We start from the raw sequence: 20882 nt of genomic DNA, 5'->3' as shown, positions 1-20882 counted from the left end.
CTCCAGTGTGATACCGTCTGCTGAGCCGTGTATCTAATCCTCTCCTGTGTGATACCGTCTGCTGAGCCGTGTATCTAATCCTCTCCTGTGTGATACCGTCTGCTGAGCCGTGTATCTAATCCTCTCCTGTGTGATACCGTCTGCTGAGCCGTGTAGCTAATCCTATCCTGTGTGATACCGTCTGCTGAGCCGTGTATCTAATCCTATCCTGTGTGATACTGTCTGCTGAGCCGTGTATCTAATCCTCTCCTGTGTGATACTGTCTGCTGAGCCGTGTATCTAATCCTCTCCTGTGTGATACCGTCTGCTGAGCCGTGTATCTAATCCTATCCTGTGTGATACCGTCTGCTGAGCCGTGTATCTAATCCTATCCTGTGTGATACTGTCTGCTGAGCTGTGTATCTAATCCTATGTGATACTGTCTGCTGAGCCGTGTATCTAATCCTCTCCTGTGTGATACTGTCTGCTGAGCCGTGTATCTAATCCTCTCCTGTGTGATACTGTCTGCTGAGCCATGTATCTAATCCTATCCTGTGTGATACTGTCTGCTGAGCCATGTATCTAATCCTCTCCTGTGTGATACCGTCTGCTGAGCTGTGTATCTAATCCTCTCCTGTGTGATATAGTCTGCTGAGTCGTGTATCTAATCCTATCCTGTGTGATACTATCTGCTGAGCCGTGTATCTAATCCTCTCCTGTGTGATACTGTCTGCTGAGCCATGTATCTAATCCTCTCCTGTGTGATACTGTCTGCTGAGCCGTGTATCTAATCCTCTCCTGTGTGATACTGTCTGCTGAGCCATGTATCTAATCCTATCCTGTGTGATACTGTCTGCTGAGCCATGTATCTAATCCTCTCCTGTGTGATACCGTCTGCTGAGCCGTGTATCTAATCCTCTCCTGTGTGATATAGTCTGCTGAGTCGTGTATCTAATCCTATCCTGTGTGATACTGTCTGCTGAGCCGTGTATCTAATCCTATCCTGTGTGATACCGTCTGCTGAGCCGTGTATCTAATCCTATCCTGTGTGATACTGTCTGCTGAGCCGTGTATCTAATCCTCTCCTGTGTGATACTGTCTGCTGAGCCGTGTATCTAATCCTATCCTGTGTGATACCGTCTGCTGAGCAGTGTATCTAATCCTATCCTGTGTGATACCGTCTGCTGAGCCGTATATCTAATCCTATCCTGTGTGATACCGTCTGCTGAGCCGTGTATCTAATCCTATCCTGTGTGATACCGTCTGCTGAGCCGTGTATCTAATCCTCTCCTGTGTGATACCGTCTGCTGAGCCGTGTATCTAATCCTCTCCTGTGTGATACCGTCTGCTGAGCCGTGTAGCTAATCCTATCCTGTGTGATACTGTCTGCTGAGCTGTGTATCTAATCCTATGTGATACTGTCTGCTGAGCCGTGTATCTAATCCTCTCCTGTGTGATACTGTCTGCTGAGCCGTGTATCTAATCCTCTCCTGTGTGATACTGTCTGCTGAGCTGTGTATCTAATCCTATCCTGTGTGATACTGCCTGCTGAGCCGTGTATCTAATCCTCTCCTGTGTGATACTGTCTGCTGAGCCATGTATCTAATCCTATCCTGTGTGATACTGTCTGCTGAGCCATGTATCTAATCCTCTCCTGTGTGATACCGTCTGCTGAGCTGTGTATCTAATCCTCTCCTGTGTGATATAGTCTGCTGAGTCGTGTATCTAATCCTATCCTGTGTGATACTATCTGCTGAGCCGTGTATCTAATCCTCTCCTGTGTGATACTGTCTGCTGAGCCATGTATCTAATCCTCTCCTGTGTGATACTGTCTGCTGAGCCGTGTATCTAATCCTCTCCTGTGTGATACTGTCTGCTGAGCCATGTATCTAATCCTATCCTGTGTGATACTGTCTGCTGAGCCATGTATCTAATCCTCTCCTGTGTGATACCGTCTGCTGAGCCGTGTATCTAATCCTCTCCTGTGTGATATAGTCTGCTGAGTCGTGTATCTAATCCTATCCTGTGTGATACTGTCTGCTGAGCCGTGTATCTAATCCTATCCTGTGTGATACCGTCTGCTGAGCCGTGTATCTAATCCTATCCTGTGTGATACTGTCTGCTGAGCCGTGTATCTAATCCTCTCCTGTGTGATACTGTCTGCTGAGCCGTGTATCTAATCCTATCCTGTGTGATACCGTCTGCTGAGCAGTGTATCTAATCCTATCCTGTGTGATACCGTCTGCTGAGCCGTATATCTAATCCTATCCTGTGTGATACCGTCTGCTGAGCCGTGTATCTAATCCTATCCTGTGTGATACCGTCTGCTGAGCCGTGTATCTAATCCTCTCCTGTGTGATACCGTCTGCTGAGCCGTGTATCTAATCCTCTCCTGTGTGATACCGTCTGCTGAGCCGTGTAGCTAATCCTATCCTGTGTGATACCGTCTGCTGAGCCGTGTAGCTAATCCTATCCTGTGTGATACCGTCTGTTGAGCCGTGTAGCTAATCCTATCCTGTGTGATACTGTCTGCTGAGCCGTGTATCTAATCCTATCCTGTGTGATACCGTCTGCTGAGCCGTGTATCTAATCCTATCCTGTGTGATGCCGTCTGCTGAGCCGTGTATCTAATCCTATCCTGTGTGATACCGTCTGCTGAGCAGTGTATCTGATCCTATCCTGTGTGATACCGTCTGCTGAGCCGTGTATCTAATCCTATCCTGTGTGATACCGTCTGCTGAGCCGTGTATCTAATCCTTTCCTGTGTGATACTGTCTGCTGAGCCGTGTATCTAATCCTCTCCTGTGTGATACTGTCTGCTGAGCCGTGTATCTAATCCTCTCCTGTGTGATACCGTCTGCTGAGCCGTGTATCTAATCCTATCCTGTGTGATACCGTCTGCTGAGCCGTGTATCTAATCCTATCCTGTGTGATACTGTCTGCTGAGCCGTGTATCTAATCCTATCCTGTGTGATACCGTCTGCTGAGCCGTGTATCTAATCCTATCCTGTGTGATACTGTCTGCTGAGCCGTGTATCTAATCCTCTCCTGTGTGATACTGTCTGCTGAGCCGTGTATCTAATCCTCTCCTGTGTGATACTGTCTGCTGAGCCGTGTATCTAATCCTCTCCTGTGTGATACTGTCTGCTGAGCCGTGTATCTAATCCTCTCCTGTGTGATACCGTCTGCTGAGCCGTGTATCTAATCCTCTCCTGTGTGATACCGTCTGCTGAGCCGTGTATCTAATCCTATCCTGTGTGATACCGTCTGCTGAGCCGTGTATCTAATCCTATCCTGCGTGATACCGTCTGCTGAGCCGTGTATCTAATCCTCTCCTGCGTGATACCGTCTGCTGAGCCGTGTATCTAATCCTCTCCTGAATGATACTGTCTGCTGAGCCGTGTATCTAATCCTCTCCTGTGTGATACTGTCTGCTGAGCCGTGTATCTAATCCTCTCCTGTGTGATACCGTCTGCTGAGCCGTGTATCTAATCCTCTCCTGTGTGATACCGTCTGCTGAGCCGTGTATTTAATCCTATCCTGTGTGATACCGTCTGCTGAGCCGTGTATCTAATCCTCTCCTGTGTGATACTGTCTGCTGAGCCGTGTATCTAATCCTCTCCTGTGTGATACTGTCTGCTGAGCCGTGTATCTAATCCTCTCCTGTGTGATACCGTCTGCTGAGCCGTGTATCTAATCCTCTCCTGTGTGATACCGTCTGCTGAGCCGTGTATCTAATCCTATCCTGTGTGATACCGTCTGCTGAGCCGTGTATCTAATCCTCTCCTGTGTGATACTGTCTGCTGAGCCGTGTATCTAATCCTCTCCTGCGTGATACCGTCTGCTGAGCCGTGTATCTAATCCTCTCCTGAATGATACTGTCTGCTGAGCCGTGTATCTAATCCTCTCCTGCGTAATACTGTCTGCTGAGCCGTGTATCTAATCCTCTCCTGCGTGATACCGTCTGCTGAGCCGTGTATCTAATCCTCTCCTGTGTGATACTGTCTGCTGAGCCGTGTATCTAATCCTCTCCTGTGTGATACCGTCTGCTGAGCCGTGTATCTAATCCTCTCCTGTGTGATACTGTCTGCTGAGCCGTGTATCTAATCCTATCCTGTGTGATACCGTCTGCTGAGCCGTGTATCTAATCCTCTCCTGTGTGATACCGTCTGCTGAGCCGTGTATCTAATCCTCTCCTGTGTGATACTGTCTGCTGAGCCGTGTATCTAATCTTCTCCTGTGTGATACTGTCTGCTGAGCCGTGTATCTATTCCTATCTTGTGTGATACTGTCTGCTGAGCCGTGTATCTAATCCTCTCCTGTGTGATACCGTCTGCTGAGCCGTGTATCTATTCCTATCCTGTGTGATACTGTCTGCTGAGCCATGTATCTAATCCTCTCCTGTGTGATACTGTCTGCTGAGCCGTGTATCTAATCCTCTCCTGTGTGATACTGTCTGCTGAGCCGTGTATCTAATCCTCTCCTGTGTGATACTGTCTGCTGAGCCGTGTATCTAATCCTCTCCTGTGTGATACTGTCTGCAAAACCGTGTATCTAATCCTATCCTGTGTGATACTGTCTGCTGAGCTGTGTATCTAATCCTATGTGATACTGTCTGCTGAGCCGTGTATCTAATCCTATCCTGTGTGATACTGTCTGCTGAGCCGTGTATCTAATCCTATCCTGTGTGATACTGTCTGCTGCGCCGTGTATCTAATCCTATGTGATACTGTCTGCTGAGCCGTGTATCTAATCCTATCCTGTGTGATACTGTCTGCTGAGCCGTGTATCTAATCCTATCCTGTGTGATACTGTCTGCTGAGCTGTGTATCTAATCCTATGTGATACTGTCTGCTGAGCCGTGTATCTAATCCTCTCCTGTGTGATACTGTCTGCTGAGCCGTGTATCTAATCCTCTCCTGTGTGATACTGTCTGCTGAGCTGTGTATCTAATCCTATCCTGTGTGATACTGCCTGCTGAGCCGTGTATCTAATCCTCTCCTGTGTGATACTGTCTGCTGAGCCATGTATCTAATCCTATCCTGTGTGATACTGTCTGCTGAGCCATGTATCTAATCCTCTCCTGTGTGATACCGTCTGCTGAGCTGTGTATCTAATCCTCTCCTGTGTGATATAGTCTGCTGAGTCGTGTATCTAATCCTATCCTGTGTGATACTGTCTGCTGAGCCGTGTATCTAATCCTCTCCTGTGTGATACTGTCTGCTGAGCCATGTATCTAATCCTATCCTGTGTGATACTGTCTGCTGAGCCATGTATCTAATCCTCTCCTGTGTGATACCGTCTGCTGAGCCGTGTATCTAATCCTCTCCTGTGTGATATAGTCTGCTGAGTCGTGTATCTAATCCCATCCTGTGTGATACTGTCTGCTGAGCCGTGTATCTAATCCTATCCTGTGTGATACTGTCTGCTGAGCCGTGTATCTAATCCTATCCTGTGTGATACTGTCTGCTGAGCCGTGTATCTAATCCTATCCTGTGTGATACTGTCTGCTGAGCCGTGTATCTAATCCTCTCCTGTGTGATACTGTCTGCTGAGCCATGTATCTAATCCTCTCCTGTGTGATACTGTCTGCTGCGCCGTGTATCTAATCCTATGTGATACCGTCTGCTGCGCCGTGTATCTAATCCTCTCCTGTGTGATACTGTCTGCTGAGCCGTGTATCTAATCCTATCCTGTGTGATACCGTCTGCTGAGCCGTGTATCTAATCCTATCCTGTGTGATACTGTCTGCTGAGCCGTGTATCTAATCCTCTCCTGTGTGATACTGTCTGCTGAGCCGTGTATCTAATCCTATCCTGTGTGATACCGTCTGCTGAGCAGTGTATCTAATCCTATCCTGTGTGATACCGTCTGCTGAGCCGTATATCTAATCCTATCCTGTGTGATACCGTCTGCTGAGCCGTGTATCTAATCCTATCCTGTGTGATACCGTCTGCTGAGCCGTATATCTAATCCTATCCTGTGTGATACCGTCTGCTAAGCCGTGTATCTAATCCTATCCTGTGTGATACCGTCTGCTGAGCCGTATATCTAATCCTATCCTGTGTGATACTGTCTGCTGAGCCGTGTATCTAATCCTCTCCTGTGTGATACCGTCTGCTGAGCCGTGTATCTAATCCTCTCCTGTGTGATACCGTCTGCTGAGCCGTGTAGCTAATCCTATCCTGTGTGATACCGTCTGCTGAGCCGTGTAGCTAATCCTATCCTGTGTGATACCGTCTGTTGAGCCGTGTAGCTAATCCTATCCTGTGTGATACCGTCTGCTGAGCCGTGTATCTAATCCTATCCTGTGTGATACCGTCTGCTGAGCCGTGTATCTAATCCTATCCTGTGTGATGCCGTCTGCTGAGCCGTGTATCTAATCCTATCCTGTGTGATACCGTCTGCTGAGCAGTGTATCTGATCCTATCCTGTGTGATACCGTCTGCTGAGCCGTGTATCTAATCCTATCCTGTGTGATACCGTCTGCTGAGCCGTGTATCTAATCCTTTCCTGTGTGATACTGTCTGCTGAGCCGTGTATCTAATCCTCTCCTGTGTGATACTGTCTGCTGAGCCGTGTATCTAATCCTCTCCTGTGTGATACCGTCTGCTGAGCCGTGTATCTAATCCTATCCTGTGTGATACCGTCTGCTGAGCCGTGTATCTAATCCTATCCTGTGTGATACCGTCTGCTGAGCCGTGTATCTAATCCTATCCTGTGTGATACTGTCTGCTGAGCCGTGTATCTAATCCTATCCTGTGATACCGTCTGCTGAGCCATGTATCTAATCCTCTCCTGTGTGATACTGTCTGCTGAGCCGTGTATCTAATCCTATCCTGTGTGATACTGTCTGCTGAGCCGTGTATCTAATCCTCTCCTGTGTGATACTGTCTGCTGAGCCGTGTATCTAATCCTCTCCTGTGTGATACTGTCTGCTGAGCCGTGTATCTAATCCTCTCCTGTGTGATACTGTCTGCTGAGCCGTGTATCTAATCCTCTCCTGTGTGATACCGTCTGCTGAGCCGTGTATCTAATCCTCTCCTGTGTGATACCGTCTGCTGAGCCGTGTATCTAATCCTATCCTGTGTGATACCGTCTGCTGAGCCGTGTATCTAATCCTATCCTGCGTGATACCGTCTGCTGAGCCGTGTATCTAATCCTCTCCTGCGTGATACCGTCTGCTGAGCCGTGTATCTAATCCTCTCCTGAATGATACTGTCTGCTGAGCCGTGTATCTAATCCTCTCCTGTGTGATACTGTCTGCTGAGCCGTGTATCTAATCCTCTCCTGTGTGATACCGTCTACTGAGCCGTGTATCTAATCCTCTCCTGTGTGATACCGTCTGCTGAGCCGTGTATTTAATCCTATCCTGTGTGATACCGTCTGCTGAGCCGTGTATCTAATCCTCTCCTGTGTGATACTGTCTGCTGAGCCGTGTATCTAATCCTCTCCTGTGTGATACTGTCTGCTGAGCCGTGTATCTAATCCTCTCCTGTGTGATACCGTCTGCTGAGCCGTGTATCTAATCCTATCCTGTGTGATACCGTCTGCTGAGCCGTGTATCTAATCCTATCCTGCGTGATACCGTCTGCTGAGCCGTGTATCCAATCCTCTCCTGCGTGATACCGTCTGCTGAGCCGTGTATCTAATCCTCTCCTGAATGATACTGTCTGCTGAGCCGTGTATCTAATCCTCTCCTGAATGATACTGTCTGCTGAGCCGTGTATCTAATCCTCTCCTGCGTGATACCGTCTGCTGAGCCGTGTATCTAATCCTCTCCTGCGTGATACCGTCTGCTGAGCCGTGTATCTAATCCTCTCCTGTGTGATACTGTCTGCTGAGCCGTGTATCTAATCCTCTCCTGTGTGATACCGTCTGCTGAGCCGTGTATCTAATCCTCTCCTGTGTGATACTGTCTGCTAAGCCGTGTATCTAATCCTATCCTGTGTGATACCGTCTGCTGAGCCGTGTATCTATTCCTATCTTGTGTGATACTGTCTGCTGAGCCGTGTATCTAATCCTCTCCTGTGTGATACCGTCTGCTGAGCCGTGTATCTATTCCTATCCTGTGTGATACTGTCTGCTGAGCCATGTATCTAATCCTCTCCTGTGTGATACTGTCTGCTGAGCCGTGTATCTAATCCTCTCCTGTGTGATACTGTCTGCTGAGCCGTGTATCTAATCCTCTCCTGTGTGATACTGTCTGCTGAGCCGTGTATCTAATCCTCTCCTGTGTGATACTGTCTGCAAAGCCGTGTATCTAATCCTATCCTGTGTGATACTGTCTGCTGAGCCGTGTATCTAATCCTCTCCTGTGTGATGCTGTCTGCTGAGCCGTGTATCTAATCCTATCCTGTGTGATACTGTCTGCTGAGCCGTGTATCTAATCCTCTCCTGTGTGATACTGTCTGCTGAGCCGTGTATCTAATCCTCTCCTGTGTGATGCTGTCTGCTGAGCCGTGTATCTAATCCTCTCCTGTGTGATACTGTCTGCAAAGCCGTGTATCTAATCCTATCCTGGGTGATACTGTCTGCTGAGCCGTGTATCTAATCCTCTCCTGTGTGATACTGTCTGCTGAGCTGTGTATCTAATCCTCTCCTGTGTGATACTGTCTGCTGAGCTGTGTATCTAATCCTCTCCTGTGTGATACTGTCTGCTGAGCCGTGTATCTAATCCTATCCTGTGTGATACTGTCTGCTGAGCCGTGTATCTAATCCTATCCTGTGTGATACTGTCTGCTGAGCCATGTATCTAATCCTCTCCTGTGTGATACTGTCTGCTGAGCCGTGTATCTAATCCTATCCTGTGTGATACTGTCTGCTGAGCCGTGTATCTAATCCTCTCCTGTGTGATACTGTCTGCTGAGCCGTGTATCTAATCCTCTCCTGTGTGATACTGTCTGCAGAGCCGTGTATCTAATCCCATCATACGCTTTTGCAGGGACTTGCACAGATATAAGGATATTGGCAGCGTTGGTGCGGCGCTGCCCCCTTGTGGGGCACTTGGGTGTTACAAAGACAGCTTTGTCCCCGTATAATCAGTGATCGGGCCCCATATAATCAGTGATCGGGCCCAGTCTATTATTTTGCCGTTCTCCTTATATATTTTATTAATAAACTGAAGCCACGAGAACGAGGTGACGATCTGATCACCTACACACGCGGCTTCTTGTCGGCACCGGACGGTTTTGCTCTTATTTTTCTCCCCGAGGATTCAGGTTGTTTTATCCAGATACCGGCCTTTATATTTGGTGCTATTTTCTTCATGGTCTTTACAAGGGGGCGTGGCTTACAGGGTAATAATGAGGAGTAACCTAAAGACACACCCCCAAATTTCATGTGAGCCACGCCCTCTTGGTAAAGAACACAAAAATAAATAAAGGCTCCATCTCTAAGCCAAACTGACTCTATAGAAGATGGGAGGGAACGTCCTGCCTAGGACCACCGACCCAGGAAAATCCACTGGATGAACCGAGGTACAGAGGGGGCCGCGTCATTATGACACCCTCGGCAGGCCGTAATAAATCGGGGCCGCGGCGCCCTCGGCAGGCCGTAATAAATCGGGGCCGCGGCGCCCTCGGCAGGCCGTAATAAATCGGGGCCGCGGCGCCCTCGGCAGGCCGTAATAAATCGGGGCCGCGGCGCCCTCGGCAGGCCGTAATAAATCGGGGCCGCGGCGCCCTCGGCAGGCCGTAATAAATTGGGGCCGCGGCGCCCTCGGCAGGCCGTAATAAATTGGGGCCGCGGCGCCCTCGGCAGGCCGTAATAAATTGGGGCCGCGGCGCCCTCGGCAGGCCGTAATAAATTGGGGCCGCGGCGCCCTCGGCAGGCCGTAATAAATTGGGGCCGCGGCGCCCTCGGCAGGATGTAATAAATCGGGGCCGCGGCGCCCTCGGCAGGACGTAATAATCGGGGCCGCGTCGTTACGTCACTCTCTGCTGGACACATCAGAACATTTCTATATGTATAAAAGACATTTTATTAATACAAAGTTCCGGCTGATTAATAACAGACCTGATTCATTATCAAACATCTGGGCCATAAGTCAAACATGGAGGTGACGGCTGCGGGGAGCTGGTCCGGGGGGCCGGCTCATTGTGACGACATGTGGAGGATCCGTAGAGCCAATAACTTACATTATCCCACCTTCTGAGTTATGGGGGTCCCAACAATATCCTCCTGCACAGAGCGGATCAGCTAACATCTCATTAAAATGGTACATGTTATATACAAGTGGTTACATTATATTTGGGGGTCCCACGGACCCCTCTATGACGCAGTGTGTAGGGTCGGGGGCCGCACTGCACAGATTCATATAAAAAACAAACACTATTACAACAAGATTAAGATGATAAAACATGGCGGCCGTCTCCTCCTCGCAGTGATGTCCTATGTAGAGGTGAAGGAGGACGCCCCACACTCCACAGACGCCGGTTACCCCCCGGGCCGGTGCGGGGCAGACACGGCCATCAGGCAGGAGAGTTAAAGGTTTCACAGAATCCATGATGTGGAGGCTTCTCGGTGAGAAGTGCGGGGTCCTGGGGGCGTCTTCAGCTCGCTGCGATGCTCAGGATATTGGCCTGTGAGAAGACCACCGTCAGTATCGGGTCTGTCCTATAATCCCCCCCAATAATACAAGTACGACTCCCATCATCTTACTAGAGACATTCATCTCTGTGAAGCCAGCTGCAATGTACAGATTCTGAGTCTCACCTTTAAGAAGGAGGTGACTTGTTTGGCAGACATCCCTTCCATGGAGGCCAGGTCCTCCACCTGAAACACAGAAATGGGGTCTTAACCTCTGTCTGACAGAAAAACTCCTGACCGTGTATTCTCCCATTACATGGCACCTTCTGCCCCTGTGCAGCCCCCCTCTCCTCCCGCGCAGCCCTCCTCTGCCCCCCCACCCCGTGCAGCTCCCTCTCTGCCCGGCTGATTTTATCTTCTGCCATCTACATCCCTAGAACTGCAGTGTGCATTCACATTGTTCGCTGGTTTCTAGCAGAGCTCCACTCTCCTGCACTCCCTCCCACTATAGAGCTTGTTTAGTTGATGGTGCAGGGCTGAGCTGTGTTTGTTGCCTGCCCCTGAGAAATTACTGATGTGAAACTGCAAATGCAGCTCTATTGATGCGAATGGCAGACGATTATCTTCTGCCATATGCATCAATATAACAGCAATTATAACAGTTTCTCAGAGTGCAGGAGAATTGAACTCTGCTATAACCAGCTAATGATGGTTAACGACACCCAGCGAAATGGCAGAAGATACAGATTAATGTGCAGAAGCATAAGATGAATTCTGCATTTAGATTGGGGATAACTATCTTGGACAGAAGTATCTCTCACTGCACCAATCACTCGATAACACGCGCTTTATTTTTTTTTTAGACTTACATTAGTGAACGGGCCGTTGACCTCCCTCCAGCCCACGATGAGCTTGGCCTTCTTGTCCCCGATCTTCTGTAAGGTTTTCAGCTCTTTTACGTTTCCGGAGTTGAGGAGATTGAGAATCTTCTCTCTGCCGTTCTGCAGAAGATCCGTCCGCATGTTCATCTCCCAGCTGGGCTTGTTCTCGCGGCCGTCGTGGACCTTCTGGGGATGATCGAAAAAAAACTCCAAATACAAGGACCCAAGCGAATCCCACCATTCACCAGCGTCAGGGGAGGTGGTACGATGGAAAAGCTGTCAGCAGCTGACCCCCCACCCCAACCTACAAGCATTTCTCACTCACCTGCTGTTTCTTCTCCACCACCGGGATCCCCACTTCTGTGTCGTTCTGGTTGAGACCTGGACCAAAAATAATAAATCAGATGTGAGGACATGACGCCTGTCGTAGTGCCGGACAGAAGATAGTCGGCCCCCACAACCCCCGTCACTGACAGACAAGCTTCTGACCCCTACCCAGGACCGTGCCAGAGAGCTGTCCCTCCGACGCCTGGCGTCCATGACTCTCACCCTGCAGGGGCTGGACGCGGAGCACCTTGTTGGCCTTGGCGGTGGACGTGGCACGAGTCCTCAGTGGCACCCGGAACGTGCTCTCGCTGACGATGGAATCGGACAGTTCAATGTCGGAGCTGTTTGACTTCTCAAGACGAGCCTCAGCCGCCAGAGTCTTCTCCAGCTCCTTCTGCTTCTCCTTCAGCCTCTGGGGAGGAAAGAGTTAAAGGGATATGACACCATTACTGTCCTAATCCTCTATACATGGATGCTGCCGGCGGAACCATGCCCTTATAACGCTGGCGTCCATCACCATCAGACCACTGGCAGGTGTCCAAAACCTCAGTGCTCCAGTTGTATGACAACTTCCAGCATTTTATGACCGTGCATGCTGGGAATTGTAGTATCAATGGAGCAGTGCAGAATGCCGATCCCTGCCTCACCTCGATCTCCATCTGACTAGCCTCCCATTTCTTCAGGAGGGCCATGCGCTCCCGTTTGGGGGTGCTCAGTAGTTGGGTCTCCATTTTTCCCTCCTCCGTCAGTATCTTGTCCAGTTTCAGCAGTCTTTCTACCACTGCTGGGTCCAAGTTAGCGATCTGGAGTTTCTTCCTGTAAGAAAGCAGAAAGGGTCAGACACAGGATACCCCGCAGCAGGCGCACCGCGCAGGCCGAGAGTCGTACTTATTTGCTTCCTTGGACAAGTTCGGAGACTCCTCTGTGGACTCAGACTTGACTTTTTTAGGGTGTCGAGATGGAACCAAACTCTCCAGCTCTTCCCGGGGTCTCTTCATGGTGGGCTGAACTGAGGAAAGAAAAGTAGAGACGCGAGGTGACGTTTCTCAGCCGACGTTTTGCCGTCCTTATACCCCTTTTCTGCCCTGATGTGACCCCCCTACCTGGTGCCAGGGTGGTCTCCAGGCTGAAGGGTTTGTTGATGATCTGCTTAGACTTGGCAGCGAAGTTGAGGGCAGTGAGGGTATCAAAGTAATACTGCTTCTCCGGGGCGATGTTCGCGATCATAACGCTGTGGGCAGAGCCGCCGAGAGAATCCTGGGAAAGACAAACACACGTGTGATTATGACCCAAGAGGCCGGGAGGTTCTGGAGGTGGCACCGACCACAGCTGGTGCCCATCATGACGGGTGACATTAGTGGAGCCAACCATCCCTCACCTGCAGGAGCCGGGTCAGCTTGCTGTCTCTGTAGGGGATCCTGGGCAGCCCCTGATTTAAGGCGTCCACCACCTTGCTGAGAGTGAACAGGGAGGAGTTGATGGCGCCGCTCTCTTTCAGGCGGATGCCTTGGTTTCCGGTGCGCCGGTTGTCTTCGGAGCCGGCCAGGTCTATCAGGTAAAGCTTTCCGGTCAGCTGCCTGAACGGAGGAATCTGCTGGTTCTTCTGCACCTGAGGAAACGAGAACAAAAAAAAAAATAGAAAAATCTATCACTGACGAGATCCGGAAATCCCTGTAATCCAGAACGTCACAGCGGACGCTCATTGGGCTGTGGACAACTGCTGGAAGGGACCATTGCTGGAGTCAGTCTGGAGCCATGCCACATGTATCTAAGGGGGGCCCAATCACCAACTCTTCTCATTGATCAGAAGGGGCAAATGTAAACCCGACTTGTGAGAATCCATACAGGATCATATGGGTGGCCCGTCCCCAGGGATGCCAGAGATCACCATGAACCATACATGGCTGCCCCTTCTGGTCACCTGGCACCCTACTAGTAATGGCGGCTCCTACTTCCAGGCCACCTTATCGGCCCGTTCCCCCTCTCACCTTGATGAGCAGCACGGCGTGGCTGCGGCTGGAGCGGTCGTTCAGTTTGGTGCAGGCGACAGTCCTGTTCTGACTGGCGGGAATGAAATGTTCATCGAAGTCTGAGAAGGTGGTGATGGTCTTGTGGGTCACCCCCGAGATGAGGATGTTGTGGTCTTTGTCTTCTCGGATTGGAAGGTCCTTGTTCTTGGGCTCCAGCAGATCCATCACCTGATAAGAGAAGGGTTAATAAGGCATCGGAGGTGATATGGCCGGTCCCCCGCGGCGCAGTACGAGGTGGTCACCCACCTTCTCCTGATAGATCTCCACGTAGGACATGGTGATGGAGAAGCTCCAGTTCTCCTCCTCGGGTTTCCCGCTCGTGCCCCGGGTCATCTGCAGCAGGTCTCTGACGGCTCGCGGTATGATGCCCGGCTGCTGCGGGTCGCCCAGCATGGTGTGGGTCTTACCTGGAGAGGACGGCTCGTTACACGGAGTCCAGGTGTTACCTGACCCCCCAACCTCCCAGGACATTACGTACCCGCTCCGGTCGGACCGTAGGCGAACACGCTGGCATTCTGCCCGACCAACAAGTGGGGCAGGATGGGATAGACGGAGCCGGTGTAGATCTCGCGCTGTGTGGCCTTCTCTCCATAGAAAGCGTCAAACCTGCGGAGCAGAGGGAGGACAGGGATGAAGCTCTGCCATAGGTCCCGGATGTGTCCAGTCCTTGGCGATGTCGGGTGATGGCGGCCGCCCGACACATTACCGCCGTACGGCGGTCACTCACTGGTACTGCATGGTTTCCATCAGGTTCCTCGAGTTCACGATCACCAGTGACTGCGAGTCCAGGCCCCGGACACAGGCCCGATCCTCCTGCTTCTCCATGTACGGCCGGAGGCGCACCGACACTCGCACCCGGGAAGGCGACGGCTTCTTATTCACGCCGTGACTGTCCAGGACACTCACCCTCTTCGCCATGTTTATTCCTGATGCTGAAAAAAAAATGGACGAATGACAAATATCTGGCGGAAGATCCCCTCACTGGTAATGCCAGCCCGGCCCTGACAGATCAGACCTCTGCCCCCACTCACCTGCAGAGGACGCGCGTCGTGGTGGCACTCAATGATCCCCGCTTCTCTCGGATACGGATAGGTTCCTCGGATCTGATAAAGGCACCTGAAAAACAAACAGTGACACATCTGTCAAGAAGAACTATCATAGGAACCCAAAATGTCAGAAGAGAAATAGGTGGGATCTACCCAGAAATCACAGGTCGCCGTGTGATCCACAAATACAAGTGAAAGGAGATCGCCCTTACCCCAGATTACCCCATGTTTCATTGCTGTGATAACTATTAAAACTCATTATCCTATATAGAAACGAGGGGCTTCAGCACCGCCAGCGAGGCCAAGAGATCGCTGCACCGTTAGATCCCCAGACGGTGATTGACAGCTCCTGCTGGGTCAGAGGGAACGCTGCCTGAATCCTGACTGCGGAGTGTGTACACTGACTACGGGGGAGTCAGCGGTGCTGACAGTGTGGGGGCGGCCTCCTATCATTGGGGTCTGCTCACTACACTGTTACACCCAGAAGTGTAGTGAGCGGCTTCAGAGAAGATCAGTCACCTGCACCCGCCGTCTGCAGCGCAGCACAGAGAAGGCCAAGATCACTGACACAGGAGGAGCAGGAAACTGATCCTTTTCTCCTCTGGTGCGCCGGGCTCGCGCGCCGACTATGGGCCCTGGCGCCGGGCTCGCGCGCCGACTATGGGCCCTGGCGCCGGGCTCGCGCGCCGACTATGGGCCCTGGCGCCGGGCTCGCGCGCCGACTATGGGCCCTGGCGCCGGGCTCGCGCGCCGACTATGGGCCCTGGCGCTGGGCTCGCGTGATAATAAAGTGTGGCGCCGCTGACAAGACAAGTGTTACTACATCTGGATTTACACCTTTACTACCATCTTGGCTGCACTGCGCCACAGGCTGAGCTTCACAGGAGACTGATCTGCCCTCTACACTGCGGTATGGGACCTCCGCTGTCGTTTATTTAGCCTGGCGGGGGCCATATTGAATTCATGATGTAAGGGCAGAGAGCCGGGGCAGCAAGAGCCTGGTGAGGGGCTGGGGTAGGGGGCAGTGCTTGTAGACTGGGTGGTCGCTCGCCCCCTCCGTGTGCGTCTCTATAGGCGCTGGCCTAGCAACAGCCTCCAGGGTGATAGTCAGCAACAGGCAGAGTTGTCATGGGGGCTGCCAGAAGACTGTGTGTGTGTGTGTGTGTGTGTGTGTGTGTGTGTGTGTGTGTGTGTGTGTGTGTGTGTGTGTGTGTGTGTATACTGTACACACACACACTTTCTGCTCCTGGCACTGACCAATCAATGACCGGCACAAACCAGACCCCAGGAATCACCCGGCCGCCCCCCTGACAACTCTGCCTGTCATATACGTGCATCCTCCGCCTCACCTGCCTCCCTGTCGCCCGCAGTCGGTGCCGCTGCTTCCTCCGCTCTCAGGCCTCTGTTACTTCAGGAGAAACCATCGGTTACTGGACCTCTTTTTCGTATTTGGCGGCCGCCTTCATTAACAGCCAATGAGAAGCCCTGGACGCATCACGTGACGCTGTCGAAGGCGAGGCGTGAAACGCAAACCACTCCTCATTGGTTAATTCAAAAGAAGAACACGTTGACGCTAGGTCACATGACTAGTGCGCCATGTTTACTGTGGGCACAGACTGGCGGCTTATAATTACCCGGTGGCCCGCCCTATTTGCACAATTCTTCGTCAGTGATGTATTTTTTTATTAGACGCCATGAAATATCGGAGGATTTCACCGAAGCTGTCAGATGTCCTCTCTACAAGAGCTTCAGGCCGAAGTAAAGATGGCCGCCGCAGCCTCATAGGAACGGCGCCACAGTATGGTTAGGAGGCAGGATGTGACGTTATGTGCTCCTGGCGGGGTAAACAGAGCCCGGACAAGATGGAGGCCTCCTCCTGTCTGTGATCAGCGGGGAGATCACTGGAGTCCTGGTGAGTGACGTCACCAGGCGCGGAATATAGGCTGATAACGTTTACTCCGTCATTATCTTATTATAAATATGCCTTATAATGGTGGAGTATTCCTCGCTGCCTCCAGGAGACCATGTGATTTCTTTAACATGACTTTCTCCATATTTAGATGGAGGAGGCGTCCGGAGACGGCGAGGAGAAGGTGACATCCGGCATGGAGTCGCTGGCCGTGAAGGAGGAAGAAGAAGACGAGGAGGAGGCGGTGAGAGAGGCCGAGGAAGAGCAGAAGGAGGACGAAGGAGAGAAAGTGGAGGAGGAGGACGGAGATCAGCGGAGGCAGGAGGAGGATGATGATGAGGAGGAGGACGAGGACTGGTGCATCCCCTGCAGTGACGACGACCTGGACGAGACGGACGGATGGATGCCGGCCCCCGAGGAGATCAAGCGCTTGTACGAGCTCATCGCCAGTGAGAAGACGCTGCCCCTGCAGGTGGATCTCCTGCTGCGCCGGCCGCCCACCCCCGAGCCGGACACCCTGGACGAGGAGTCGGACCAGGAGCAAGAGGAAGAGGAGGAGGAAGACGAGACGTGAGTGACCTGAAAGCTGTGAGGCCAGGGACACCCCGGAGCTGGCAGGGATCAGTGCCCCCCGCAGGGACCACCTGTGTTGTACGTCTTTATCACGGGTCGCAGCGGGATCAGGGGCTGAGACTGCGCAATAGGTGTCGCTGCGGGATCAGGAGCTGAGGCTGCGCCGTATAAGGTGCCGCAGTGGGTGCGGGAGCTGAGCCTGCGCCGCAGTGGGTGCGGGAGCTGAGCCTGCGCCGCAGTGGGTGCGGGAGCTGAGCCTGCGCCGCAGTGGGTGCGGGAGCTGAGCCTGCGCCGCAGTGGGTGCGGGAGCTGAGCCTGCGCCGCAGTGGGTGCGGGAGCTGAGCCTGCGCCGCAGTGGGTGCGGGAGCTGAGCCTGCGCCGCAGAGGGTGCGGGAGCTGAGCCTGCGCCGCAGAGGGTGCCGCTGCGGGACGAGGAGCTGAGCTCCCATCACTGCTGCTGACTATATGGATGAGTCCATCACTGACAGCTGATTGGTCATCATGGCAGCCGGGGGCTGGTGAAGGTCTGCCCCTCTGGCTGCCATATTAGCCCCGGGCCGAGCCTCCTCGCACAACGTCATATGAACCGTATAGTCCAAAAAAATCACAAGTCCCTTAGGGGAACTAAAAAAAAATAGATTAAAATAGTTTAAAAAATAATTTTTAATTGCTTCCTTATTGTCACGTCCCAGTTCCAATCCCTCAAAATATAAAATTTAACCACTTAGTGACTGAACCAATTATGGGGTTTTTCCACAAACGAAAGTTTACTTTAATCAATAGATCTTGGAATAATAATAATTTCCACGATTGGATGTGTTAAAAATGTTCCTGTGCTGAGATAATCTTATAAATGTGCCCCTACTGTGTACTGTGTAATGGCTGTCTCTGACCGTACAGGAACATGGTCTGATCATACCACATCTCCTGGGCAGGGGGGAAAGGAAAAGAGTATACAGACATTACTTAGTATGAGCAACATTACATCCAGCTCACCATGAAAGACATCTTGAAGGTGTTCGGAGCCTGGAAACGCCGCGCCAAGGTGTGGAACAATGGAAAAATGAAGATAATCCGGCTCAGTGAACCGTGAATAGACTTTTATTCACACAACGTGCAAGATAGAGGACATGGTCAGCAGTACAGCTAAAAGAAATACAACATCAACGCGTTTTGGGTGACAGCCCACCCTTAGTCAACTGTGTGAATAAAAGCCTATTCACAGGTCGTTGAGCTGGATGAGCTTCATTTTTCAATTGGTGTTGAGCGCAAGTGCTCGCTACTCGAGTTTGCATCGGGTACTCAGTATGCACCAATTATCGCGGGTGCTAGCGTGACATGCTAGAGTCCCCTCCCGCATGTTTCTCAGCTGTTAGACACCAAAAAAAACATGCGGAGATTGCTCGTGCATGGTAGGCGATCCACGCGTGTTTTTTTGGCTGTATAACAGCAGAGAAACGTGTGGGGCAGAGACTAGAGCATGTCACTCGAGCACCCGCGATACATGGTGCATACCTGAGTACCCGATGCAAACTCCAGTAGCGAGCACTTGCGCTCAACATTAGTCGCCATATCGTCATTTTTTTTTTTTCTTTACTTTTGAAAAAATCCCAACGACCCTAACCACGACCCTATCCCTAACCACAACCCTATCCCTAACCACAACCCTATCCCTAACCACAACCCTAACCACAAAGATTGGAAAAATATATATTTTTTATTTTATAATTTTTATCTAACTAAGGGGGGGGGGGGGGGGGACAAAGCAGGATTTGATTTTTTTTTCTTTTGATCACTGTGATGGGGTTTATAACAGAGATCAAAAGGAACCAATATGGAAAATTCTCTATTGTTGCCGATGCCCGACCGGCAGATCTCAGCTTACACACTGCGCATGCTCCCGCCGTTTTTTTTTACAGGGAGATCCGGGGGATGGGGGAGGTACCGGGTGGGCTCGGGGGGGAATCATTTCTCTCTCCTCTGATATGTATATCATGTCAGAAGAGAGAAATCATTGTAACTGTGGGCACACTTTTTTTTTTTTCATGATTGCCGTTATTCAGTGGATCAAGTTCTCCAGGGTCTCAGCTACCGGGGGTAGTTGAGACACTAGAAAATTTTCGACTCTGAGGGGCACTACAGCCTTATTATAATAATAATCTTTTTAGTTATATAGCGCCAACATATTCCGCAGCACTTTACAATTCAGATAATTTACATACATTATCTGCACTGTCCCTATTGGGGCTCACAATCTACATACCCTATCAGTCTTTGGAGTGTAGGAGGAAACCGGGGAGAACATACAAACTCCTTGCAGATGTTGTCCTTGGTGGGATTTGAACCCAGGACCCCAGCGCTGCAAGGCTGCAGTGCTAACTACTGAGCCACCATACAGTACTAACCACTGAGCCACCGTGCTGCCCTGTATATAGTACAGTGCCAACTGCTGAGCCGCCGTATGCGGTGCCAACTGCTGAGCCGCCGTATGCGGTGCCAACTGCTGAGCCGCCGTATGCGGTGCCAACTGCTGAGCCGCCGTATGCGGTGCCAACTGCTGAGCCGCCGTATGCAGTGCCAACTGCTTTTTTTTTTTTTTTGTTGCAAAAAATACAATAATAAGTGATGTAAAGGTCGCGTGCACCCAAAGTGGTCTCAGGAAACTGCAAACAAAACCGAGGCCTGATCTATATATAGGCGGGAAAATAAAGGGTCTGAGAAGAAAGCAAAAATACCGACCATGTGATTCCTGGAATTGCCCTTTAAGCATTTGCCTTTGTTGATATGGTCCTCCCTGGGGTCGTCTTTGGCCACCAGTCAGTTTCCTCCTGACGTCTCTCCTTTTCCCCGCAGGCCTCCCATCCCCACAGAGTTCGATTACGATGATGAACCCATCACTCCAAAAAACTTATTGATTGACAGGCGGCGAACGCCCGGTAAGTGATGGGAGAGGGGAACGCCTGTTCTGAGATCATGAGGCCTCTGTATAGTTATACATTAATAGGGCAGGACTGCAGTGTAAAGCATGGTGGATGGAGTAGCAGCCCGACTCTGTGATGAGACTGGAGACCTAGTTGGGCTTCTGGTGACTGTGTAGTGATACGTGGTCCATTAATGTATATTTAACTCTTTATTTTCTGCTTGCCAGGGAGCTCGTCGCGCAGTCAGAAGAGAGAGGCGCGGATGGACAAGGTGCTGTCCGACATGAAGCGACACAAGAAGATCGAGGAGCAGATCCTGAAGACCGGCCGCGATCTGTTCGATATGGACCCGGACTCTGTGCCCACCCCAAAGCGCTCGTCCGCCATCTTTCCTCGCCAGCGGAAGTATTGAGCGCCAACAGCTGGACTATTAACTGCTTTTGAACTAAGCGGAGCGCCATCTTGTGGACACTTCGATCACCCGCACGAAGTGCTTTCTGTAGTTAACCATTTCACGCTCACACACATTTCTTCAGCATGCCTTGACTGCCCGGATACCTGGGACTTGTAGTTGAAGAGTTGGGGAGGATCTGCAGAGAGGACAGCCTGGGGTGACTTCTATCTGCCCCCTCAGGTTTCTGCTTCTCGTCATGTAAATAAATTGACTTTTTTTTTTCCCTTTAAAA

General features: G+C 51.2%; 2 protein-coding genes across 3 annotated transcripts; one reads left to right on the top strand and one right to left on the bottom strand.

The window, feature by feature from the left end:
- Positions 1 to 9937: 9937 nt before the first annotated feature.
- Positions 9938 to 16273, bottom strand: KIF22 (kinesin family member 22). 2 transcript variants are annotated; one of them, XM_073648775.1, is made up of 15 exons: positions 16143 to 16273; positions 14779 to 14863; positions 14475 to 14679; positions 14226 to 14353; positions 13994 to 14154; positions 13706 to 13915; positions 13096 to 13326; positions 12821 to 12974; positions 12606 to 12726; positions 12365 to 12533; positions 11886 to 12129; positions 11716 to 11771; positions 11379 to 11576; positions 10696 to 10755; positions 9938 to 10562 (listed from the first exon to the last, which is right to left on the bottom strand). In XM_073648775.1, the coding sequence occupies exons 3-15, from the start codon at positions 14663 to 14665 to the stop codon at positions 10533 to 10535; spliced, it is 1953 nt and encodes a 650-aa protein (XP_073504876.1). In that variant the 5' UTR covers positions 14666 to 14679; positions 14779 to 14863; positions 16143 to 16273; the 3' UTR covers positions 9938 to 10532. The 2 variants fall into 2 exon arrangements, with proteins under 2 accessions (XP_073504876.1, XP_073504877.1); XM_073648776.1 differs by having other exon boundaries at positions 11940 to 12129.
- Positions 16274 to 16554: 281 nt separating this feature from the next.
- PAGR1 (PAXIP1 associated glutamate rich protein 1) lies at positions 16555 to 20882 on the top strand. The gene is made up of 4 exons (XM_073648774.1): positions 16555 to 16705; positions 16854 to 17272; positions 20129 to 20211; positions 20424 to 20882. Exons 2-4 carry the CDS (start codon positions 16854 to 16856, stop codon positions 20606 to 20608), a joined length of 687 nt encoding a protein of 228 aa, XP_073504875.1. The 5' UTR covers positions 16555 to 16705; the 3' UTR covers positions 20609 to 20882.

This window comes from Phyllobates terribilis, unplaced genomic scaffold (assembly GCF_046119375.1).
Source record: "Phyllobates terribilis strain yellow unplaced genomic scaffold, ASM4611937v1 Scaffold_9__5_contigs__length_417890890, whole genome shotgun sequence".
NCBI lineage: Eukaryota > Metazoa > Chordata > Amphibia > Anura > Dendrobatidae > Phyllobates > Phyllobates terribilis.
The sequence above is the reverse complement of the archived record's forward strand: the minus strand, read 5'-3'. Positions and strand labels throughout refer to the sequence as shown.

What these genes read in the sequence shown, in the direction of transcription:
- KIF22 (XM_073648775.1), bottom strand. Translation starts at nt 14,665, where the DNA reads ATGGCGAAGAGGGTGAGTGTCCTGGACAGTCACGGCGTGAATAAGAAG. An exon ending in TGGAGATCTATCAGGAGAAG is followed by an intron (nt 13,916 to 13,993) that starts GTGGGTGACCAC and finishes TTCTCTTATCAG; the next exon opens with GTGATGGATCTGCTGGAGCC. An exon ending in GGAGACCACCCTGGCACCAG is followed by an intron (nt 12,727 to 12,820) that starts GTAGGGGGGTCA and finishes TTCTTTCCTCAG; the next exon opens with TTCAGCCCACCATGAAGAGA.
- PAGR1 (XM_073648774.1), top strand. Translation starts at nt 16,854, where the DNA reads ATGGAGGAGGCGTCCGGAGACGGCGAGGAGAAGGTGACATCCGGCATG. An exon ending in GAGGAGGAGGAAGACGAGAC is followed by an intron (nt 17,273 to 20,128) that starts GTGAGTGACCTG and finishes TTTTCCCCGCAG; the next exon opens with GCCTCCCATCCCCACAGAGT. An exon ending in TGACAGGCGGCGAACGCCCG is followed by an intron (nt 20,212 to 20,423) that starts GTAAGTGATGGG and finishes TCTGCTTGCCAG; the next exon opens with GGAGCTCGTCGCGCAGTCAG.